Below are 27,130 nucleotides of genomic sequence, written 5' to 3' on the forward strand. Positions count from 1 at the left end.
CCGCCTTCCGCCCGATTGTAGCTGAGATAGGCACCAGCGCCCCCCGCGACCAAAAAAAAGAGAATAAGCGGTAGGAAATGGATGGATGGATGATTGATTGATAGAACCTCCTTTGAAAGTTTGACAGTTAGCAAAGGTCAAATAATGGCAGTTTGACCCTGGAACCGATGAACCCATTTTACATTTTTTTGTAATGGGTCGCCCCTCCTCGGTTCCGCTATGACTTCGATGACATGTGATCGGGAAAAAGTCGTCGTGGACTCACATGTCCACTCTAAAATCCACGAGCTCGTTAAGGCCGACTTGTAATTGATTCGGGCCTTATTTGTCTTATCGGGGGTCCTGGCAACATGCGACAGGCAGCGACATGTTCTAACCAAGCAGCTGATTACATTTTCAATTAACTCTCGCCCATTTTCATTAATTTTAACGACAGTCGAAAAAGCGCGTCTCCCCAATAGCCCTTTCTTCGTATTTCCTTCTCGTCTTCTTCCGTTGCTACGGTAACGCTGTCTCCTTTTCTCTCCCAATGGTAACCCCCCCTAACCCCCCCCCACCACCACACTTTCCCCTCTCCTCCAGCGGCTGGGTGCATGGTTGCTATGGAAACAGAGTTATTTAAAAGAAGAGCTGAGAAATTATCTTCTTTCCCCACCCCCCCCCCCCTTAACAGACACCTTTGCTCGCCTTCTGCCTCCTCATCACATGCACACACACGCCATCATCCATACGCACCTGAAATAAAATATGTTTTTATTACAAAACTGTATACACGGCGTCACCGATCCCCCCCCCCCCCACAACCTTGTTCTCCTCGCTTGGCGGAGCGTCGAGCTCCTGATAGTCATCGACGTCACGTTAAACACGCTAACACGCAAACACAGGGTGGGCGGTGATGAATCTCATCATATCTAATCTCATCATCCGCTGGCATTTGGAATCCACCGAAAGAAAGCGAAAGGCGGTGGGCGACTGGATAGAGCGTGACAAAACCCCCTCGCCGCCGCCGCCGCCGCCCCCTTAAAAAAAACGAGGTTGTGACGGAATGAAATGGTTGGCTTCCACAAGTTCAATTACAGATAAGCGAACTAAGGCCTCCGTGGGACTGGCGGCGAGGTGCTAAAACGTCGAATTCCGGCGAACGATAGCGGCCGCGTGGAAAGCCAAGATTAGCAGTTTTACGTCGTGCTTTTCTGCAAAAGGGGGGGGGGGGTAATTAAGTGCCGCGAAGTTTGTTCGTTAGCGGCGACTTCCGCGACCGTCCTCAGCAGTGAGACGGCTTCAAATGCAACGATACGCTCGCATGCTCCGCTTTGAATTCAATTGCCGCGGAGATAACGGCTCTTTGAGGATAACACGCTTTAATGTACGCTTCCGAAAAAGATCAAAGGAAATAAGTTCATTGGCTTAAATTGGTCATGTTAAAGGCCCTGCGATGAGGTGGCGACTTGTCCAGGGTGTACCCCGCCTTCCGCCCGATTGTAGCTGAGATAGGCGCCAGCGCCCCCCGCGACCCCAAAAGGGAATAAGCGGTAGAAAATGGATGGAAAGGCCTACTGAAACCCACTACTAGCGACCACGCAGTCTGATAGTTTATATATAGGACAAATTGTGAAGCAAAATTAAAGTTAAATCATGTAGAAATTGATAGAGTATATGAAACTAAATTCTTGGGAATAATAATTGATCATAAACTGTGTTGGAAACCGCATATTGAATATATAAAAGGAAAAATATCCAAATCTATTGCTATTCTTTATAAAGTAAGACACATGCTGAATAAGACATGCCTGCATATGTTGTATTATTCTTTTATTTTTCCATATTTAACGTATTGTGTTGAAATTTGGGGAAATGTTTATAAAACAAACATAGACCCAATCATAAAACTTCAAAAAAAGGGTCATTAGAATAATACACAAAGCCTGCTACTATGAACATACCAATCCCTTAATTATGAGTTCAAATGTGTTAAAATTTTCCGACATTGTGTTTTTAAAAACAATGGAAATTATGTTTCGAGTAAAGAACAACAGCCTTCCAGCTTGTATTCGCAGGCTATTTCATTTAAGAGGAGAAAACTATAATTTACGGGGGATATCGATTTTTGAAATGGGTAAAGCAAGAACAAATATAAAATACAAATGTATTACAGTTTTAGGAGTTAAATGGTGGAACAAGCTCAGTGATGAGCTGAAGACATGCACTTCTTTGGTAAGGTTTAAGAAAACATTGAAAGGTGAAATAATTGAAAATTATAAAATATAGTCACAATTACTTACATCCCATTGATTTTTGATTTATTTATTTTTTTATGTTGATGTTCCAGGCAATCTAATTTCCTGTGAAGGTATCGGATAGGCAAATATAAGCTTTGGCTTCAGCCTATTCCTTTTTTGGTCATTCTTTTTCTTTTCTTTTATGTGTAAATGTGCATTATTGTATACATATAACATGTACTGTAAAACTGATCACACACAATGGTTGATTGATTTGATTTGATTGATTATATGACCGAAATAAACTTATTTCATTCATATATCAATGATGAAATATTAACATTGCAACACATGCCAATACGGCCGCTTTAGTTTACTAAATTGCAATTTTAAATTTTGCGCATAAGTACCATGCTGAAACGTCGATGTCACGCATTGTAGATGACATTTTAGTCCAGCACCGTTCACAGCTATAAGTCGTCTCTTTTCATCGCATAATTCCACAGTGTTTCGGACATTTGTGTTGCTGAATATTTTGCAATTTGTTCAATGAATAATGGAGACGTCAAAGAAGAAAGATGTAGGTGGGAACCGGTGTACTGCGGCCGGTGTTTCCTTGTTTACATTCCCGAAAGATCACGGTGAAGGTTTACTATGGAACAGAGCGGTCAAGCGAACATGGTTCCCCACCACGGTGAGAAAATATAAATAAATAAATGATAAATAGGTTGTACTTGTATAGCGCTTTTCTACCTTCAAGGTACTCAAAGCGCTTTGACACTACTTCCACATTTACCCATTCACACACTGATGGAGGGAGCTGCCATGCAAGGCGCCAACCAGCAAGGGTGAAGTGTCTTGCTCAGGACACAACGGACGTGACGAGGTTGATACTAGGTGGGAATTGAACCAGGGACGCTCAGGTTGCGCACGGCCACTCTCCCCACTGCGCCACGCCGTCCCTAAAATGGTGGTAATAAGTCGGCTCTTACCGTAGACATGAGCGGAGAGCTTGCGTCGTTCCTCATGCACCTGTAAAAGAGGCAGCTGCGGACTCTCTTGCCTCCTCCCACCGGCCGCCCCCGACCGCCGGATGCTTCCAACGTGGAGGAAGCATCGGCTGCCTTCGCCTCGTCGAGAAACGTGGCTTCCCTGGCGGTCACCACACCCTTGGCCACACCCCTCCGACCTTCAGGTTGTACAGGTACAACCATATAATCTCACTCAAACACTAGTAACACAATAAGCAGATAGGGAATTTTCCAGAATTATCCTCGTAAATGTGTCTAATAATATCTGAATTGCTCTGCCGTCTAGTTTTTTTTTCTAGTCCTTCACTCTCACTTTCCTCATCCACAAATATTTCATCCTCGCTCAAATTAATGGGGAAATCGTCGCTTTCTCGGTTCGAATCGCTCTCGCTGCTGGTGGCCATGATTGTAAACAATGTTCAGATGTGAGGAGCTCCACAACCCGTGACGTCACGCGCACATCATCTGCTACTTCCGGTACACGCGTCATCATTCTGCGACGTTTTCAACAAGAAATTCCGAGGGAAATTTAAGATTGCAATTTAGTAAACTAAAAAGGCCGTATTGGCATGTGTTGCAATGTTAATATTTCATCATTGATATATAAACTATCAGACTGCGTGGTGGGTAGTAGTGGGTTTCAGTAGGCCTTTAAAGTACCAATGATTGTCACACACACTCGGTGTGGTTAAATTTGGCCTCTGCATTTCAACCATCCCTTGTTCACCCCCTGGGAGGTGAGGGGAGCAGTGGGCAGCAGCGGTGTCGCGCCCGGGAACCATTTTCGGCAATTAATGCATTGCAGACAGTTAATAATAAACAGGTGAGTGTTTTTTATACCTGCCATTGTCCTTTGACAATGTGTACTTGATCAAACCTTTTTGATCTTTTCACACAGTAAAATTATACAAATATGTGTTATTTATCGTATTAATGTCAGTATCAGCCAATGCTCAGGGCTCAAATATGTCTTTGTTGATCGAATCCTTAAGAAATCAAACACGGTCTAAATTGATGTGCGGACATGCCATGAACTGATTACCATTTAGTGGTCAATTGTACGGAATATGTACCGTACTGTCCAATCTACTAATAAAAGTTTCGATCAATCAATCAATCCTTTTAAGCAGATGTTTTCAACCGAATGAGTGCAATAATTTGTTTTCTTAGTGCATGCACAGTGGGGGCAAAAACGTATTTAGTCAGCCACCGATTGTGCAAGTTCTCCCACTTAAAATGAGGACAGAGGTCTGTAATTTTCATCATAGGTACACTTCAACTGTGAGAGACAGAATGTGAAAAAAAAATCCAGGAATTCACATTGTAGGAATTTTAAAGAATTTATTTGTAAATTATGGTGGAAAATAAGTATTTGGTCAACCATTCAAAGCTCTCACTGATGGAAGGAGGTTTTGACTCAAAATCTCACGATACATGGCCCCATTCATTCTTTCCTTAACCGTATCAATCTTAGCAGAAAAAAAGCCCCAAAGCATGATGTTTCCAGCCCCATGCTTCACAGTAGGTATGGTGTTCTTGGGATGCAACTCAGTATTCTTCTTCTTCCAAACATGACATGTTGAGTTTATACCAAAAAGGATACATGGATGATACAGCAGAGGATTGGGAGAATGTCATGTGGTCAGATGAAATCAAAATAGAACTTTTTGGTATAAACTCATGTTTGGAGGAAGAAGAATACTGAGTTGCATCCCAAGAACACCACACCTACTGTAAAGCATGGGGGTGGAAACATCATGCTTTGGGGCTGTTTTTCTGCTAAGGGGACAGGACGATTGATCCGTGTTAAGGAAAGAATGAATGGGGCCATGTATCGTGAGATTTTGAGCCAAAACCTCCTTCTATCAGTGAGAGCTTTGAATGGTTGACCAAATACTTATTTTCCACCATAATCTACAAATAAATTCTTCAAAATTCCTGGATTTTTTTTTCCACATTCTGTCTCTCACAGTTGAAGTGTACCTATGATGAAAATTACAGAGCTCTGTCATCATTTTAAGTGGGAGAACTTGCACAATCGGTGGCTGACTAAATACTTTTTTGCCCCACTGTGTAAATACTAAATACTTTGTCTGATGCTGCATACAAGTGCTACACACACACACATTCACACACACTTGATATGCAGGGCAGAGACAAAAAGCAAAAAAAAAAAAAAGCAGCTGATAGTGATCTTGTAAAGGAGCCGATTGATTTAACAACTCCTCATTGTAATTCCTCAACTCGTGCCTGAATGGATTTTTACGTGGGCGGTCCCGCCTCACCTCCTCGTGCTCGCCGAGGCGCTCAGACGACGAGCGAACACTTTGAAGCAAGAAAAGAGAACGATACTTCTTTTCTTTCTGTTGACGCCGTTCTTCACAAGCACTTTGATGCGCTTTGTGTACCTCACGCCTGTTTGATGGCGAGATTCTTCGGAGGCGCTCTGTAAGTCAATAGAGACCAGGGTGATTCCGGCCTTTTTTTTTTTTTTTTTTTTATCGCCTCTGGTTGAAGACGGAGGGGGAACACATTCTTCCCTCAGGCGGTGGCGAGGACCACCGCCTGGCAGCCACAGTGGGAGGTGATGAAGAACATAAATCTCAGACTTTTTCATCCTTTGGTCTAAGACGTGCTGAAGTTGACCAAAATTCTGAAATAAAGACAAAGGTGTCTTTTTTTTTAATTTATTGGATGATGTTGACAACCATCTCGTGGACCAGCACATGTTTTGCCTCCAGGCCGGACACAACAGGCCGTCGCCATGACAACATGAGAACGAAACTAAGTTGCTGGCGTAGTCCGTCATATTACACAGGGATGTTTAAATAAATTGTCAATCAATCAATCAATCAATCAATCAATCAATCAATCAATCAATCAATCAATATTTTTTTATATAGCGCTAAATCACAATTGTCTCAAAGGGCTGCACAAGCCACAACGACATCCTTGGGGGACAAATTTCCAGAAAGCTACGGACTCTCTTTCATCCATCCATCCATCATCTTCCGCTTATCCGAGGTCGGGTCGCGGGGGCAACAGCCTAAGCAGGGAAGCCCAGACTTCCCTCTCCCCAGCCACTTCGTCTAGCTCTTCCCGGGGGATCCCGAGGCGTTCCCAGGCCAGCCGGGAGACATAGTCTTCCCAACGTGTCCTGGGTCTTCCCCGTGGCCTCCTACCGGTTGGACGTGCCCTAAACACCTCCCTAGGGAGGCGTTCGGGTGGCATCCTGACCAGATGCCCGAACCACCTCATCTGGCTCCTCTCGATGTGGAGGAGCAGCGGCTTTACTTTGAGTTCCTCCCGGATGACAGAGCTTCTCACCCTATCTCTAAGGGAGAGACCCGCCACACGGCGGAGGAAACTCATTTCGGCCGCTTGTACCCGTGATCTTATCCTTTCGGTCATGACCCAAAGCTCATGACCATAGGTGAGGATGGGAACGTAGATCGACCGGTAAATTGAGAGCTTTGCCTTCCGGCTCAGCTCCTTCTTCACCACAACGGATCGGTACAACGTCCGCATTACTGAAGACGCTGCACCGATCCGCCTGTCGATCTCACGATCCACTCTTCCCTCACTCGTGAACAAGACTCCTAGGTACTTGAACTCCTCCACTTGGGGCAGGGTCTCCTCCCCAACCCGGAGATGGCACTCCACCCTTTTCCGGGCGAGAACCATGGACTCGGACTTGGAGGTGCTGATTCTCATTCCGGTCGCTTCACACTCGGCTGCGAACCGATCCAGCGAGAGCTGAAGATCCCGGTCAGATGAAGCCATCAGGACCACATCATCTGCAAAAAGCAGAGACCTAATCCCGTGGCCACCAAACCGGAACCCCTCAATGCCTTGACTGCGCCTAGAAATTCTGTCCATAAAAGTTATGAACAGAATGGGTGACAAAGGACAGCCTTGGCGGAGTCCAACCCTCACTGGAAATGTGTCCGACTTACTGCCGGCAATGCGGACCAAGCTCTGGCACTGATCATACAGGGAGCGGACCGCCACAATAAGACAGTCCGATACCCCATACTCTCTGAGCACTCCCCACAGGACTTCCCGAGGGACACGGTCGAATGCCTTCTCCAAGTCCACAAAGCACATGTAGACTGGTTGGGCAAACTCCCATGCACCCTCAAGAACCCTGCCGAGAGTATAGAGCTGGTCCACAGTTCCACGACCAGGACGACAACCACACTGTTCCTCCTGAATCTGAGGTTCGACTATCCGGCGTAGCCTCCTCTCCAGTACACCTGAATAAACCTTACCGGGAAGGCTGAGGAGTGTGATCCCACGATAGTTGGAACACACCCTCCGGTCCCCCTTCTTAAAGAGAGGAACCACCACCCCGGTCTACCAATCCAGACTCTCTTTCAGATTAACGTATTTTCCGGACTATAAGGCGCAATTAAAATATTTTTTTTCCCCTCAAAAGTCGACAGTGCGCCTTATAACCCGGCGCACCTAATGTAAGGAATCATTTTGGTTTTGCTTACCCACCTCAAAGCTATTTTATTTGGTACATAGTGTAATGATAAGTGTGACCAGTAGATGGCAGTCGCACATAAGAGATAAGTGTAGCCTGCACTATGATGGCAATATGACTCATGTAAACAACACCAACATTTAAAATGTTCCATTGAAAACATAAAACATTACACAATGCCCTGCGATGAGGTGGCGACTTGTCCGGGATCTTCCCCGCCTTCCACGCAGTTGTAGCTGAGATAGGCTCCAGCAGCCCCCGCGGTTCCGAACGGGACAAGCGGTAGAAAAATGGATGGATGGATACACAAGGGTGCTCAAAAATCTATCAAAATGTTTTAGTACGACTTTGTTAAGCTTCAAAGCCGAAAGGCCGTAGTTTGAAAAATAAAAATCTATCAAAAGACTTATATACTGTAGTGAATTATATTTATATAGCGCTTTTCTCTCATGACTCAAAGCACTTTTACATAGTGAAACCCGATATCTAAGTTACATTTAAACCAGTGTGGGTGGTACTGGGAGCAGGTGGGTAAAGTGTCTTGCCCAAGGACACAACGGCAGTGACTAGGATGGCGGAAGCGGGGATCGAACCGGGAACCCTCAAGTTGCCGGCACGGCCACTCTACCAACTATAAGTGTTATAATGAAGGCAACGTATGATGTAAGCGTCTATATCGGCTATATTAGCCTACTATCAAAGGCTGACGCAAATCTTCGTTGACAGGAATGTTGGATTGGAATTTTTATTCTGCACATTTTTGCAACACTGGAAATCATTGGTAAAATGGAGGCTTTTCATAGGATGAGATAACTTCTGGAAATTATTAGCTTAGAATGGCCAAAAGTATAGATGTGTGTGTCCAAGTTAAAGAAAAAGGCAGGCTGTCTTTTTCTAATGGATTTAAATACAGTCTTTGGCTAGCTGGGTAGCGTTTGCTGTGGTCTGGAACAACATGGCACACAAACTATTATGAAAAAATGTAGCCAATATTACATACAGATAATGTGTCATGAAACTACATATATCAATTAAATACACATAGGACAAAAGTAAAGGAAATTAGACGAGCTCAAACATACCTACAAACGATGCAATACGTACATACAGCGAGCCTAAATAGCATGTTAGCGTCGATTAGCTTGCAGTCATGGATTGGACCAAATATGCCTTATTAGCCCTCCAGCAAATCAATAAAATCAACAAAGCTCACCTTTTTTGCATTCACGCACAAAAAGGAGGGCTTTTTCAAATTGACTGTGTCGGTTTTAAAAGTGCTCCTCCTCTGGTCAACATATGAAATAACAAATGTGTGTAAAAAAAAATATATATATATATACATATATGTATATATATATATATATATGGAGACATACTGTCATAACTTGAAGTAAATAATGAACATTAAAAAACAATAAAAACAAAAAAATACCAAAAAATTACCTCAAAGCAGCCTTTTTCTAACACTGTGTTGACTTCTTTCTTAAACAATTGGGAACAATTTCTCATATTCTTTCTGTTTCTGTAATTTTGCAACATTTTCTCGTAATATTATTATTTTTTTTATTTAAAAAAATTATTTCGTAATGCAAAATGGTGACGTTTGTCATATAAAATTCCGACTTTTACCACAAAATTGCAAATTTTTTTTGTGGTGCTAGTAAAACCGACATTTTTTGAGTGAAATTTTGTCATAATTTTGCCAAGTAAAGTTCCGATAATTATCATGATATTGCCAACATTTTTAAAGTTTTCTGATAAAATTGTGACTTTTGTCGAGTAAAATTACGACTTTTTTCATCAAATTGCTAAAAATTTAAGCTTTTCTTGTAAATTTGGCGACTGTCCCAGCACAAAACATTTGGTGGACAAAATGAGACAGAGAAGGAGTGCCATAACACATCTCTTTCGGTGGCAGCATCGGATAAAGCTACAAACAATGCAATACGTACATACAGCGAGCCTAAATAGCATGTTAGCGTCGATTAGCTTGCAGTCATGGATTGGACTAAATGTGCCTTATTAGCCCTCCAGCAAATCAATAAAATCAACAAAGCTCACCTTTTTTGCATTCACGCACAAAAAGGAGGGCTTTTTCAAATTGACTGTGTCGGTTTTAAAAGTGCTCCTCCTCTGGTCAACATATGAAATAACAAATGTGTGTAAAAAAAAAAAAAAAAAAAAAAAAAAAAAAATATATATATATATATATATATATATATATATATATATATATATATATATATATGGAGACATACTGTCATAACTTGAAGTAAATAATGAACATTAAAAAACAATAAAAACAAAAAAATTCCAAAAAATTACCTCAAAGCAGCCTTTTTCTAACACTGTGTTGACTTCTTTCTTAAACAATTGGGAACAATTTCTCATATTCTTTCTGTTTCTGTAATTTTGCAACATTTTCTCGTAATATTATTATTTTTCTATTTAAAAAAATTATTTCGTAATGCAAAATGGTGACGTTTGTCATATAAAATTCCGACTTTTACCACAAAATTGCTAATTTTTTTTGTGGTGCTAGTAAAACCGACATTTTTTGAGTGAAATTTTGTCATAATTTTGCAAGTAAAGTTCCCATAATTATCATGATATTGCCAACATTTTTAAAGTTTTCTGATAAAATTGTGACTTTTGTCGAGTAAAATTACGACTTTTTTCATAAAATTGCCAAAAATGTAAGCTTTTCTTGTAAATTTGGCGACTGTCCCAGCACAAAACATTTGGTGGACAAAATGAGACAGAGAAGGAGTGCCATAACACATCTCTTTCGGTGGCAGCATCGGATAAAGCTTTCCGTGTAAACAAACTTCCATGAGTTCAAGGACCGCGGAAATTCGTGGGACAAAACGGCGCTTACCAATTACTCTGATCAGAGAAGCATGTATGACATAAACAGTGGGGTTTCTAGCAATTAGGAAGGTTTGTGTTGTGTTGTATTTTTTTTCCATCTTTTTTCCATTTCCACACATCTCTGGAAGAGGTCCAGGGAGCCACTAGGGCGGCGCTAAAGAGCCGCATGCCGCTGCTTTTTTTGTTGTTGTTTTTTTCATTCTAAGCAAATTAGCACGAGGATTATTTTCAGGTTTTTTTTGGACTAAAAGACGTGTTGTTTCCGGTCTTTGCTCGCTTCCGATGATTCGCCAAAAGATCTTTTTTGCTCGTCTTTGTCGTCTTTCTTAAGGACACGCCCCTCGCTAACTTTCCACCTTTCTGCATACTTTGGCCTCAAACCCAACCTGTCAACACCACAGCCAAGACAAAGCCGCCGTCTCCCAGGTGTCGCCGCACATCACCGTCTGAGGGCCGCCACGCCGCTAGCTGGCGGCGCCACGGACCCAGGTGGCCAGCCAGGTACACACACACACACACACACACACACACACACACACACACACACACACACACACACACACAACAATTAAAGTGCAACACGTCAACTCCATTAATCACACCTGTCGGATGCCCTCCTCTCTCCCTCATACACACACACACACACACACACACACACATTCACCGATTTGCAGGGGAGGCACGAGCAAGACAGACTCTGCATGCTAATGGTAATATGTACAGTATGTGTGTGTGTGTGTGTGTGTGTGTGTGTGTGTGTGTGTGTGTGTTCTTGTATTTCTTCCCTTCTTGAGACATCAACAAGGAAAAGTACCGTCCATATGAGGACCGGTGAAAAAGTTAGGACCGAAATGAGGGTGGTCCCAAAAAGGAGGGATCTTTCAAATTGACTGTGTGTCGGTTTTAAAAGTGCTCCCCCTCTGGTCAACATATGAAATAACAAGTGGGTGTAAAAAATTTAAATGGGCCCCCTTTGGCCAAAATTAATTTAAAAAACGTAAGTATGTCTGTAGAGACATACTGTAATAACTTGAAGTAAATGATAGAGATTGAAAATTAATTACAATCAAAAAATACAAAAAATGAAGTAAAAGCAGTCTTTTTCTCACAATGTGTCGACTTCTTTCTTATACAATTAGGAACAATTTTGTCATATTATTTCTGTTTCTGTAATTTGGCAACATTTTCTCGTAATATTATTTTTTTTAAATTTAAAATTATTATTTTGTATTGCAGAATGGTGACATTTGTCATATAAAATTCCGGCTTTTATGACGATATTGCTAATTTTTTTGTTGTGCTTATAAAACTAACATTTTTTGAGTGAAATTATAACTTCTGTCATAATTTTGCCAAGTAAAGTTCTGATTATTATTGTAATAAAGGAGGGCTTTTTCAAATTGACTGTGTGTCGGTTTTAAAAGTGCTCCCCCTCTGGTCAACATATGAAATAACAAGTGGGTGTAAAAAATTTAAATAGGCCCCTTTTGGCCAAAATTAATTTAAAAAACGTAAGTATGTATATAGAAACATACCATATTAACTTGAGGTAAATGATAGAGATTAAAAAACAATTACAAACAAAAAATTTAAAAAAATGAAGTAAAAGCAGTCTTTTTCTCACAATGTGTTGACTTCTTTCTTATACAATTAGAAACAATTTCTCATATTCTTTCTGTTTCTGTAATTTTGCAACATTTTCTCGTAATATTATTTTTTTTATTTTAAAATTATTATTTTGTAATGCAGAATGGTGACATTTGTCATATAAAATTCCGGCTTTTATGACGATATTGCTAATTTTTTTGTTGTGCTTATAAAACTGACATTTTTGAGTGAAATTATCAATGTTGTCATAATTTTGCCAAGTAAAGTTCTGATTATTATTATAATATAGGAGGGCTTTTTCAAATTGACTGTGTGTCGGTTTTAAAAGTGCTCCCCCTCAGGTCAACATATGAAATAACAAGTGGGTGCAAAAAATTTAAATGGGCCCCTTTTGGCCAAAATTAATTTAAAAAACGTAAGTATGTATATAGAAACATACCATATTAACTTGAGGTAAATGATAGAGATTGAAAAACAATTACAAACAAAAAATTAAAAAAAATGAAGTAAAAGCAGTGTTTTTCTCACAATGTGTCGACTTCTTTCTTATACAATTAGGAACAATTTCTCATATTCTTTCTGTTTCTGTAATTTTGCAACATTTTCTCGTAATATTATTTTTTTTTATTTTAAAATTATTATTTTGTAATGCAGAATGGTGACATTTGTCATATAAAATTCCGGCTTTTATGACGATATTGCTAATTTTTTTGTTGTGCTTATAAAACTAACATTTTTTGAGTGAAATTATAACTTCTGTCATAATTTTGCCAAGTAAAGTTCTGATTATTATTATAATAAAGGAGGGCTTTTTCAAATTGACTGTGTGTCGGTTTTAAAAGTGCTCCCCCTCTGGTCAACATATGAAATAACAAGTGGGTGTAAAAAATTTAAATGGGCCCCTTTTGGCCAAAATTAATTTAAAAAACGTAAGTATGTATATAGAAACATACCATATTAACTTGAGGTAAATGATAGAGATTAAAAAACAATTACAAACAAAAAATTTTAAAAAATGAAGTAAAAGCAGTCTTTTTCTCAGAATGTGTCGACTTCTTTCTTATACAATTAGGAACAATTTCTCATATTCTTTCTGTTTCTGTAATTTTGCAACATTTTGTCGTAATATTATTTTTTTTTATTTAAAATTATTATTTTGTAATGCAGAATGGTGACATTTGTCAAATAAAATTCCGGCTTTTATGACAATATTGCTAATTTTTTTGTTGTGCTTATAAAACAGAAATTTTTGAGTGAAATTATAAATGTTGTCATAATTTTGCCAAGTAAAGTTCTGATTATTATTATAATAAAGGAGGGCTTTTTCAAATTGACTGTGTGTAGGTTTTAAAAGTGCTCCCCCTCTGGTCCACATATGAAATAACAAGTGGGTGTAAAAAATTTTAAATGGGTAACCCTTTGGCCAAAATTAATTTAAAAAACGTAAGTATGTATATAGAGACATACTGTACTAACTTGAAGTAAATATTGAAGATTTAAAAAACAATTACAAACAAAAAATATAAAATAATAATAAAATGAACTAAAAGCAGTCTTTTTCTCACAATGTGTCGACATCTTTGTCACAATATTGCACATTTTTTGTTGCGCTTTTTTACAAATCTTGAGTAAAATTATAACTTTTGTCATTATTTTGCCGAGTAAAATTCCGATTATTATCATAATATCGCCAAAATGTTTAAGTTTTCCGATAAAATTGTGACTTTTGTTGAGTAAAATTACGACTCTTCATAAAATGTCCAAAATGTTAAGATTTTCTTGTAAATTTGCAACTGTTATTGAGTAAAATTCCAACTTTTAATCAAAATATGGCACAAATGTTCAATTTTTCTTGTAACGTTTTGACTTGCGTTGAGTAAAATGATGACTTTTATTACAATACTAGAGGTAGGCATTTTTCTGAGGTCTCAAAAGGTAAGAAATACAAGAATGTGTGTGTGTTCTTGTATTTCTACCCTTCTTGAGACTTCAACAAGGAAAAGTTCTGTCCATATGAGGACCGGTGAAGTCAGGACATAAATCGTGGTCCCAATACGGAAAACCATTGCATCTAATAGAGAATGTCTCATTTGCACCCCTGGTGGTGAAATCTATCAAAATTAGGGTGGTCCTAAAAAGGAGGGATTTTTTAAATTGACTGTGTCGGTTTTAAAAGTGCTCCCCCTCTGGTCAACATATGAAATAACAAGTGTGAGTGAAAAATTTAAACGCGACCCCTTTGGCCAAAATTAATTAAAAAAAATTAAAAAAGGATGAATATAGAGACAAACTGTAATAACTTGAAGTAAATGATGAACATTAAAAACCAATTAAAAACCAAAAATTAAAAAAAAGGAATATTAACTAAACGCAGTCTTTTTCTCACAATGTGTCAACTTCTTTCTTATAAAATTGGGAACAATTTCTCATATTCTTTCTGTAATTTTGCAACATTTTCTTGTAATATTATTATTTTTTTACCTAAAATGATTATTTTGTAATGCAAAATGGTGACATTTGTCATATAAAATTCAGACTTTTATCACAATATTGCTATTTGTTTTGTTCTGCTTGTAAAACAGTTGTCAAGCTCGCCACTGACAGTTTTTCCTATGTGTGTGTTTAGTATTTCCTGTCTTTAGTTCCTGTCAGCGCTCTTATTTTGTTAGTTTCCTGTCTTTCTCCCTGAGCGCTGTTTCACCTTAGCTGCGGCTGATTGGCACCTGGCCACACCTGGTGTCTATCAGCCCACTCCTATTTTTACCTGCTTTGTTCCTCCAGTCAGTGCTGGATTATTGATTTGTCGATGTCACTTCTTGTCGCTCTTGTCATGTATTATCGCTCCTGTCGTGTCTTTGCAGCGTAGCGGTAAGCTATATTCGTTTGATGTTTGTAGCGTACTGTTTTTTTTGTTCCCTGCTTCCAGTTTGTTATTTCATTTTACAAGTATGACTTCTGTTTCCTGCTAGATACCTGCTATCTTCCACGCTAGGCCTTTTGTTTGTTACCCGCCCATGTGCGCGCTTTTTTTTTTTTTTAACCCTGTGTTTGTTTTTGTTTTAGTGTTTTTATTAAATCATGTTGTCTCACTCCATGCCTGCCTCCATCTCTGCATCTTGGGGTTCGTCACAAACAAACTTTGACAAGAGTGACATTTGTTGAGTGAAATTATAACTTTTGTCATAATTTTGCCAAGTAAAATTCCGATTATTATTATACTATTGCCCAAATTTTAAATTTTTCTGACAAAATTGGGACTTTTTTTGAGTAAAATTGTGACTTTTTTTCATCAAAATGGCCCAAATTTTAGGCTTTTCTTGCATATTTGCGACTGTTATTGAATAAAATTCCAACTTTTAACAAAATGTGGCACAAATGTCCAGTTTGTCTGGTAACATTTCAACTTTCGACTTTTATTTTTAATACTGGGCATTTTTCGGAGGTCTCAAGAAGGTAGGAAATACAGGAACGTGTGTGCGCGCGCGCGTGCGTGCGTGTCCTCCCATCAAATGGGTCCGGTTAGAGCAAACGGAGCCGTGCACGTGCACGACCATGTCGCCCATAGTCTCTGTCACTCGCGCGCACAAAGGTCACGCGCACCACCAGAAGGCATTGTCTTCGCGTGCACGCGTGAGCGGCAATCTTTGGGGGGGGGGGGGGGGTATCGCGCCACGTGCACGCGCGCACGTTCCAGACACAATAAAAGAAAACAACAAAATAAGAAATAGAAACTTTGCAGGCGTGTGCGCGCGTGCGCGTGAGACTCACCTGGCCTGAGAGCGAGCAGCAAAGTTAGGATCCACAAAGGCGGCATGGTTCAGCCGTGCGCGTGCACGTCGGCACCACCAACTCCTGCAGAAATGTTCCCAGAAGAACCATCAGAGGACGAAAATTGAGAAGACTGAGGCAAAAACCGAAAAGGTTAATTGTTCTTTTCTTGTTGCTGAGGAAGTCAAATCATCTTCCTGTCCTCCTCCTTCTCCTCCTCTGCTTCCATTTGCAGTCTTCTCTCTAGTGTTCCATCCCTCCCTCCTCCTCCCGCCTCCCTTACACTCCCGCGATAATCACCTCCCCTCCCTCATTCACTTTCACTCACTTTCATACCTCCTTTTGTATTGAAAGATTGCAAAGAGCTCCCTCTGGCGGCCAGAAGTAGAACTGCGCTTTAAAGCGTGGCACACAGACAGTCGATAAATATTCACAGTCGTACTAATGATTAGCAATAATGCTGATCCTGCTAATAATAATTGCAACAATAAAACAAGTATGTGTCTAATAAATCGTTAAAATGTGCAGGGATTTTTTTTACATACATACATATGTCTGATTTTTTTTTTAATTATGGGTTTTGTTTTTTTAATTTCTCCTGTGCCTGTAAACAATCCACATATTTCCAAATAATGCTAATATTTTAAACAAAGGGACATATTTTTTGTTGTTGCATTTGGTGTGTAATGCTGCCCTCTGCTGGCCATTCTGTGAACTACAGTCATATCACATTGCTCGTCCCAATTTTAATTGCTCTTTCTTTCTTTCTTTCTTTCGTTCTTTCTTTCGAACATTAACTAAAGAAAATGTTTTTTTTTACTTGTTTCGGATATTGTAATTTTAAAAGACGAAAATATAAATATACAACGATATATACATATATTTATATACACTAAATTGGCCCTAGTGTGTGAATGTGAGTGTGAATGTTGTCTGTCTATCTGTGTTGGCCCTGCGATGAGGGGGCGACTTGTCCAGGGTGTACCCCGCCTTCCGCCCGATTGTAGCTGGGATAGGCGCCAGCGCCCGCCGTGACCCCAAAAGGGAACAAGCGGTAGAAATGGATGGATGGCTATATATATATATATATATATATATATATATATATATATATATATATATATATATATATATGTGTAACAAAATAAAATTCATATTTATGATGAATGAAATTTATAAATATAAAAATGTGACATGGGTATATATTTAAAAAAAAATGTTTTTCATTTTTTGGATGTGATGTACAAAAAAATAATTTGTATGAATAAACACTTATTTGTAATTATAGTTTTTGGATTTGAAATATATAAATAAAATGTATAAATATAAAAATGTGACATATATATATATGTATGTATATATATATATATATATGTGTCTATACAGATATATAAGTAACGTAAAATAAAATTCATATTTATGATAAATAAAATGTATAAATATAAAAATGTGACATATGTAAGTATATATGTATATAAAATGTGACACTGTATATATATATATATATATATATATATATATATATATATATATATATATATATATATATATATATATATATATATACATATAACCAATCAGAAAGATTATGGCAACAATGAAAGTTATCATAGTATGCTTTACTAGTATTACATTGTTTTCAATATAAATTACATAAATTAAATGTTGCATTTCATTATTAACGTATATTATTAGTTTCCAGATAAAAATGTATATATGTATTTTTAAATAATCTTAAAAGGATGTAACAACACTGAGGACATTTTTTTGGTCATTTTTTGTCCGCCTGCTCGGTGGCTTTGTGGTTAGAGTGTCCGCCCTGAGATCGGTAGGTTGTTAGTCAGACCAAAGACTATAAAAATGGTGCCCATTATCACCCTGCTTGGCACTCAGCATCAAAGGTTGGAATTGGGAGTTAAATCACCAAAAATGATTCCTGGGCGCGGGCCCTGCTGCTGCTCACTGCTCCCCCCCACCTGCCAGGGAATGAACAAGGGGATAGGTCAAAAACAGAGGACACATTTTACCACTCCCACCACAATCATCGGTACTTGAACTTTTAAGTATTTATGATGCCTGTTTCATTCAAGTTTAAATTGTTTGTGACAATTTTAAAAAAGCGGTATTAATGACATATTATGTATTTACATTCTGATACAGAACGTTGATATTTTGAGCATTTTGTGTGAGCAGAAAGAAAGGAGCGACAAGCCGAGTGAAATTAACCCAATTGCATCTTTATTGAAGTCAACAACCAATATTTGAAGAGGGGAGAAAAAACAACAACTAATCAAAACAAAAGGAAGAGAGAGAAAGCAGATGAAGTAGAGTTTGAACAGAAGAGCCAACAGCGGCAAACCCACCAAAGCATGCGGCTGGCTGGGACTTGTTTTGGTGACATCATCATCATCATCATCATCATCATCATCATTCATTATTCATCATAGCAACAAACAAAAACATGAAAGGTGTGTTGTCATGAGATAAGAAGGAAGAAAGACTCGTCATCCCCAAACAATGACAGACTAATCACAACTCTGGTGGATGCGACACACTCCACGGTGCCTGTTTGGGTCCACCGCACTATGGAAGTACAATTGTTTCACATCAACTTATATATATTTATATATATATATATATGTCTTGATTAGATTATCCAGAGAATAGTGCTCGATACCGTGGTAGAGCGCAATATATGTATGTGTAGGAAAAATCACAAGACTACTTCATCTCTACAGAACTGTTTCATGAGGGGTTCCCTCAATCCCTAAATCTCCTGACGATTGAGGGAACCCCTCATGAAACAGTTCTGTAGAGATGAAGTAGTCTTGTGATTTTTTTTCCCACACATACATACATATATATATATATATATATATATATATATATATATATATATATATATATATATATATATATATATACATACACACGTACATATATATATATTAGTAGGACATTAATACGTATGCATATATCAATAAATGTACAAATACAAATGTGATATACAAATAAAAAATAATTTGTATAGATAAACATGTATTTCTAAATATATTTTTGAGATTTGAAAATATATACAAATAAAATGTATAAATATAAAAAATGTGACATACACATAAATCAAGAATTTGTACAAATAAACATGTATTTCTGAATATTTTTTGGAGATTTTAATATAAATATGCTTGATTTTGTATTTGTATTGAATTTACATATGTGGATGGCTTTTTTGACTTTTGCGTCGATGAGACATTCCTCCCACGAACCAGATGCACATATAAATGTGGAGTTACACACTCCCCTGAACAACCAGCAGAGGGCACTGCAGCTAGAGCGGTCTGGGTCACAAAGAATTATAAGCAAAATATGTATAAATATAAAAAATGTGACATACACATAAATCAAGAATTTGTACAAATAAACATGTATTTCTGAATATTTTTTGGAGATTTGAATATAAATATGCTTGATTTTGTATTTGTATTGAATTTACATATGTGGATGGCTTTTTTGACTTTTGCGTCGATGAGACATTCCTCCCACGAACCAGATGCACAAATAAATGTGGAGTTACACACTCCCCTGAACAACCAGCAGAGGGCACTGCAGCTAGAGCGGTCTGGGTCACAAAGAATTATAAGCATAATATGTGGAGTTCTCTGCACGAAAACCATCCAAGTCTTTACAGAGAGAACGCACAACGGGTCTGAGCTAGCTAACGTTAGCGCTGTATCAGCTAATGCTAATTTAACCAGTTAATCGGAAAGACGGTGTGAGCTGTTTATTTTATTGTATCAATGCCGTTTAATGATACTGATCTCTTATCAGGCTGCAGTGCCCTCTGCTGGTTATTCAGGGGAGTGCGTAGGTCACATTTGTTTGTGCATCTGGTTTGTGGTAGGAATGTCTCATCGACACAAAAGCGAAAAAGCGATCCACATATGCAAATTCAATACAAATCAAGTATATTTATATATAAATCTCAAAATATATATTCACTAATACATGTTGATCAATATTAGTTAATATTTTTTTTTATAGATTTTCAAAGTTCAAAAATATATTTACAAATACACGTTCATTTATACAAATTCTTGATTTGTTTGTATGTCACATTTTTGTATTTATACATTTTATTTGTATATGTTATCCAATCTCAAAAATATACTCACAAACACACGTTTATTAATACTAGTTAATTAAGTAATAATACCTATACATTTTATTTGTATATATTTTCAAATCTCAAAAATATATGTACAAATACGCGTGTATTTATACAAATTATTTATTTATTTGTATATCGCATTTGTGTTTGTTTATTTATTAAGACACACTATATGTATTAATACCATATATATATATATATATATATATATATATATATATATATATATATATATATATATATATATATATATAAGTTAATGTGAGACAATTGTACTTCCATACCACAGACACACACATACCTGTCTGAGACACACACACACACACACACACACACACACACACACACACCAAGACATGTGCATGTGTGTGTGTGTGAGTGTGTGTGTGTGTGTGTGTGTGCTTGTAAAGGCAACACTATATACAGAAATACAAAAAAAATTTTTTTTTTAATGTTAAAATGTCTAACGTTCAAGTTTTGGAGCATCTAAAGGTTAAAAAAAAAAAAAGTTCATCAAGTCAATGTGAGGAAATGCGAGGACATAAATTAAATGTTTACATAAAAATAAAAACAAAGACTTTTCTGACACCTAGTGGCCGCTGCTCAACACTGCACCGACTGAGAGGTCAGCGTTTTATGTCCTCCCTTTTGTTTTTGTTTTTAAACGGCTCGACGTCTTGCGTCCGCTGCAGATCAGAGGACGGGGGATGACCTTTTGACCCCGCCCCCGCCCCCACGCTCTCACGCCATGTCCCCACACTACCTAACATCACCCACGGTTCTCATGCAAGCTACATGCTAGCACATTAGCTATACGACGAAGGACAGGACGACCATTTACAGGCAAATATAGGTCCATTAGTTTTGTCAAAGACACTACGACGCTTGGAGGACAACGCGGCTACGCTTCTTCTCTTTAGACTCCTTTTGGGAGTGCGGGGGTAGGAAGTGGAGTTGGAAAAAAAAAAAAAAATGCCATGGCGTCCTCTGGCCTGCAGACGCGACGGACATCCCGACGCGGAAAACGTCGAAACCGGTTTAGGGACGGTCGGCTTGCACGTGTTAGATAGCACGTGTTAGATAGCACGTGTTAGATAGCACGTTGGCTCGCAGTCGACAACAACAAGGGTTTGGGGGTTGAATGCAAGAATCCCTGAACATTGTAAAAAGATAAAGAGCGACTGTATGGACAGAAGTGTTGGGACATGTGAAGGAGAAGCATATTTGCCAAACTTCACACCTCCGAAGTCAGGAGAAGGGGTTGGGGTTATTGAGGTGGTCTATTTTGGTTTCATGTGACCACATGAAATTCTCCCAATCCTCTGCTGTATCATCCATGTATCCATTTTGGTATAAACTCAACTGGTCGTGTTTGGAGGAAGAAGAATACTGAGTTGCATCCCAAGAACACCACACCTACTGTGAAGCATGGGGGTGGAAACATCATGCTCTGGGGCTGTTTTTCTGCTAAGGGGACAGGACGATTGATCAGTGATAAGTAAAGAATGAATGGGGCCATGTATCGTGAGATTTGGAGCCAAAACCTCCTTCCATCAGTGAGAGCTTTGAATGGTTGACCAAATACTTATTTTCTACCATAATTTACAAATAAATTCTTTAAAATTCCTACAATGTGAATTGCTGGATTTTTTTTCCACATTCTGTCTCTCACAGTTGAAGTGTACCTATGATGAAAATTACAGACCTCTGTCATCATTTTAAGTGGGAGAACTTGCACAATCGGTGGCTGACTAAATACTTTTCTGCCCAACTATATATAACAATATATATATATTATTATAGTCCATCCTCGTTCTATTCTCTGTCACTATCTTTCCAACCCCAAAAAAAACCATAGACTCCAAGTCCGAGTCCGTGGTTCTCGCCCGGAAAAGGGTGGAGTGCCATCTCCGGGTTGGGTAGAAGACCCTGCCCCAAGTGGAGGAGTTCAAGTACCTCGGAGTCTTGTTCACGAGTGAGGGGAAGAGTGGATCGTGAGATCGACAGGCGGATCGGTGCGGCGTTTTCAGTAATGCGGACGCTGTATTGATCCGTTGTGGTGAAGAAGGAGCTGAGCCGGAAGGCGAAGCTCTCAATTTACCGGTCGATCTACGTTCCCATCCTCACCTATGGTCATGAGCTTTGGGTTATGACCGAAAGGATAAGATCACGGGTACAAGCGGCCGAATGAGTTTCCTCCGCCGTGTGGCGGGGCTCTCCCTTAGAGATAGGGTGAGAAGCTCTGCCATCCGGGAGGAGCTCAAAGTAAAGCCGCTGCTCCTCCACATCGAGAGGAGCCAGATGAGGTGGTTCGGGCATCTGGTCAGGATGCCACCCGAACGCCTCCCTAGGGAGGTGTTTAGGGCACGTCCAGCTGGTAGGAGGCCACGGGGAAGACCCAGGACACGTTGGGAAGACTATGTCCCCCTGCTGGCCTGGGAACGCCTCGGGATCCCCCGGGAAGAGCTGGACGAAGTAGCTGGGGAGAGGAAGGTCTGCCCCCGCGACCCAAACTCAGATAAGCGGAAGAAGATGGATGGATGGATATTTACTTTTAACGCTTAAGTCTGTAGATCTGTTGATTGTAAGATTTTATAATATTTTTCGTTTGTTTGTTTGATACCATTCTTGTAAAAGAAAACTTTGTTTCGCACAAAATATGCAATATTTTCCCCCCCAAATACGTCAAAGTAGAATCGTCCCATTGAAGTAATTGGAGCTTTCATCAGGTCAGTAACAGCCCGCATGGCAGCTTTGTGTTATTTGTGTCAACATTGCAACTTTTTCTTGTTACACTTCACCTCTTTCCCCTTAATGACACTTTCTTTATGTTTGATATTTTTATTATAGTATGTGTTGGAATTTACCATTTTGACAGATTCTTGAGCACTGTGTGTAATGTTTGATACTCTCAATGAACATTTAAAATGTTATTGTTTACTGCAATCACACTGCAGTCAACACATATCTCTTATGTGTGACTGCCATCTACTGGTCACACTTATCATTACACCATGTTCCAAATAAAATTGCTGAAGAGGCGCACTGTCAATTTTTGAGAAAAAAAACAGATTTTAAGTGCTCCTTATAGTCCGAAAAACACAAGACTTCTTCTCAGCACTGTTTCTTCCTTCCCATGGTTGAAAAAACAAAAATGTATGTCACTCTCTAGCTATAAGCTAATGCTACCATGAATTGATTAACGTGGACCCCGACTTAAACAAGTTGAAAAACTTATTGGGGTGTTACCATTTAGTGGTCAATTGTACGGAATATGTACTGTACTGTGCAATCTACTAATGAAAGTTTCAATCAATCAATCAATGTGCTGGGGGCCGTTAAATTAGCTGCGGGGCCACTCTCTCGGGCCGCGCTTTGGACACGCCTGACTGAGATGGTGGTGTTGTGCACATCAGTGTCCATAAGTGACACGTGTGCTCCCGCCCGACAGCACAGCAGGACATCAATCACTTATATGGTGGCTGAGGAAGGGCGGAAAGGGGGTGCGGGGGTAGGGGGGAGGGGAGGGCTTGAAGGTGGACGAGGACGCAGACGGGCTGATTGATTAAAGAATGAAAAGAAATGGACGAGCGCAGTGCGAGCGGCGAAAGGAGAAGGACATTAAAGTTCTTCAATGACTTTCTGGGGCCTCTTAGCTAGATTGCCGCACGTGGACGGGCTCGGGAATCGAACAGCGGTATGTGTGTGTGTGTGTGTGTGAGACCAGCGACAACATGTTGACTGTAAACACTGACACACCTCTCACGTCCCCGGAAAGAATAAAAATACACCATTTTAGAAACATTTACAATGCAACGCAGTCTTATCAGTACCGACGTAGTAAAACCAGGCAATACGAGTATTGAAGGAGGAAGGTGACGCGGATGAGCAGTGTTCATATTTACAGTCCAACGAGATATTTATAGATATTTATAGCTATATTCATACATTGTACACGGCAGCGCCTGCGAGCATTCGCACCGCTTCGTGGGACGGACGTTATAGGCCTGGGTTCTAGGGGGGTTAGGGGGCGTGTTAAAAGGTGGGCGTGGTTAGTGACGGGCGATGTAGCAGCTCAGGAAGACGGAATGTAAGTTACAATTTTGGAGCTGGTTAGAAAGAGGAGGAATAAAAACGCAAATACGAATAATTCATATGTTAGCAGGAGGTGTGTTGGTTAATTTGACGCTCGGTGTGTGTGTGTGTGTGTAAGTTCTGACTTAGTGGGGACATCGCTCTGTTTACACCTTTAGGGGACTTCTGACGGTATGGGGACCAAAAAAACAGGTCCCCTAAAGGGAAATATTTTTAAATGATAGTCAGATCCATTTTGAAAGTGATTTTTAAGCTTTGGCCCAAAAAAACATGTCGACTGGTTAGTTGGAGTGTGAGACATTTGCCCAGTAGCCCCCTCATCGGGTTGTAGCTGGTACTGCACTCGTTGCTCTGCTCACACTTCTTCCGTGTATATTTTTTCACTATTCTGAGAATCATGTCATATTTAATTTGAACTTTTTATTCTTATTTTTTTTATAGGTCCTCAGAAGTCACGTACAAATTTGTGTGAATTAGGCAAAATTATTTAAATTTGGTCCCCGTGAACCATATTAACTCTTTTTTCCCCCAGGGTCCCCAGTAAGAATCATCAACACATTACTTCATCTATCCAGAGATTTAAAGACGTGAATGAGTTAACCGGGCAGTGGCCATTTAACCAGTTTTTTGTAAGCCTCCACAACCTGTAGACAGGGTGGTCCCCACAAGTCACGATCAAAAACTTGGTCCCCATTCTAAATGATAACCAGTATGTGTGTGTGTGTGTGTGTGTGTGTGTGTGTGTGTGTCAGTGCAAATCTCACGTCCCTGTATCGATGCAAAGAGAGTCGTCACCCCTCCCCCCCTCCCCTCCCCCTCCGACTGAGCGGCGTACAAACGAATGGAAGATTGTTCTTTCCTTCTCTCTTCTCCTTGCTCCCTTGCTTCCTGACTAGATGAAGTACTCCTTCTTGTCCTCCGCTCCGGAGTGGCCGCCCTCGGCGTTGATGATGGCCGTGTCGGCGTCCGGAGCGTCATCGGAACCTTTGGCCTCGTGGGTCAAATATGTTCCTGTGACACACAAAAAGGGGGCGGAGTCTATTATCATTTACTGGATCAATAACTACCAAGAGTAATCCACTTCATCAAGCGTTTTATGTTTTGTTGAGGGATGATAGGATAGGACAAAAACTTGGATATGGTTTAGAGTAGTCAGTGTGCAGCTCGTATATCAGTAATTATCTACATGTCCATAACATAACATACTTTTATCTGTGTCAGGAGCTTTCTGGTCTTGTCCACTGACTACTCTAAAGTGTTTTCAAGTTTATTTGTGTAGTTTTTCCCCCCTTGACAATCCTGTCATAAAAATGCTCGACGGCAGCACTCATCCATGGGAACGTGTGTGTTCTTGTATTTTTACCCTTCATGAGACATCAACAAGGAAAAGTACCGTCCATATGAGGACCGGTGAACAAGTTAGGACCAAAATCATGGTCCCAATACGGAAAACCATTGCATCTCATAGAGAATGTCTCATTTGCACCCCTGGTGGTGAAATCTATCATAATTAGGGTGGTCCCAAAAAGGAAGGATTTTTCAAATTGACTGTGTGTTTGTTTTAAAAGTGCTCCCCCCTGGTCAACATATGAAATAACAAGTGTGTGTAAGAAATTGAAATGCGCCCCTTCGGCCAAAATAAGAAAAACAATAAAATAAACGTATATAAAGACATACTGTAATAATTTGAAGTAAATCATGAAGATTAAAAAACAATTACAAACCAAAAAAATCCCCCCAGAAAATGTACTAAAAGCTTACCTGTTTTATATTTGTATAGTATGTATATATTATTAATGTAAATAAAAATCTTTATACATCTAGAAAGGGTGGTCCTAAAGATGGAGGCATTTTTCAGAGGTCTCAAGAAGGTAACACATACAATAATATGTGTGTGCTGTATTTCTACCCTTCTTGAGACATCAACAAAAAAAAGTAGCTTCCATATGAGGACTGGTGAACAAGTTAGGACCGAAATCAAGGTCCAAATACGGAAAACCATTGCATCTCATAGAGAATGTCTCAATTGCACCCCTGGTGGTGAAATCTATCATAATTAGGGTGGTCCCAAAAATGAAGGATTTTTCAAATTGACTGTGAGTCAGTTTTAAAAGTGCTCGCCCCTGGTCAACATATGAAATAACAAGTGTGTGTAAGAAATTGAAATGTGCCCCCTTTGGCCAAAATTAATAAAGATAATAAAATAAACGTATATAAAGACATACTGTAATAATTTGAAGTAAATCCTGAAGATTAAAAAACAATTACAAACAAAAAAATCCCCCCAGAAAATTAACTAAAAGCTTACCTGTTTTATATTTGCATCATATGTATATATTATTAATGTTGTAAATACACATCTTTTTATATCTAGAAAGGGTGGTCCTAAAGATGGAGGCATTTTTCGGAGGTCTCAAGAAGATAACAAATACAAGAATATGTATGTGTGTTGTATTTCTACCCTTCTTGAGACATCAACAAGGAAAAGTACTTTCCATATGAGGACCGGTGAACAAGTTAGGACCGAAATCATGGTCCCAATACGGAAAACCATTGCATCTCATAGAGAATGTCTCATTTGCACCCCCGGTGGTGAAATCTATCATAATTAGGGTCGGTCCCAAAAAGGAGGGATTTTTCAAATTGACTGTGTGTCGGTTTTAAAAGTGCTCGCCCTCTGGTCAACATATGAAATAACAAGTGTGTGTAAGAAATTGAAATGCGCCCCCTTGGCCAAAATTTAAAAAACAACAACAATAAAATAAATGTATATAAAGACATACTGTAATAATTTAAAGTAAATCATGAAGATTAAAAAACAATTACAAACAAAAAAATCCCCCCAGAAATTTTACTAAAACTTACCTGTTTGATATTTGCA

At 39.2% G+C, this 27,130-nt stretch overlaps 2 protein-coding genes across 3 annotated transcripts in view; both read right to left on the bottom strand.

Moving 5' to 3' along the window:
• Positions 1 to 16,219, bottom strand: part of kirrel1b (kirre like nephrin family adhesion molecule 1b) — a 264,916-nt gene extending 248,697 nt beyond the window's left edge. For both annotated transcript variants that reach the window (XM_061920962.1, XM_061920963.1), the window contains exon 1: positions 15,987 to 16,219. In XM_061920962.1, coding sequence (XP_061776946.1) covers positions 15,987 to 16,032 — 46 coding nt within the window. In that variant the 5' untranslated portion in view covers positions 16,033 to 16,219. The remainder of the gene's footprint in view (positions 1 to 15,986) is intronic.
• Positions 16,220 to 20,373: 4,154 nt separating this feature from the next.
• Positions 20,374 to 27,130, bottom strand: part of cadm3 (cell adhesion molecule 3) — a 553,033-nt gene continuing 546,276 nt past the window's right edge. The window contains exon 14 of the mRNA XM_061920964.1: positions 20,374 to 25,260. Coding sequence (XP_061776948.1) covers positions 25,142 to 25,260 — 119 coding nt within the window. The 3' untranslated portion in view covers positions 20,374 to 25,141. The remainder of the gene's footprint in view (positions 25,261 to 27,130) is intronic.

This window comes from Nerophis ophidion, linkage group LG14 (genome assembly GCF_033978795.1).
Source record: "Nerophis ophidion isolate RoL-2023_Sa linkage group LG14, RoL_Noph_v1.0, whole genome shotgun sequence".
Lineage (NCBI taxonomy): Eukaryota > Metazoa > Chordata > Actinopteri > Syngnathiformes > Syngnathidae > Nerophis > Nerophis ophidion.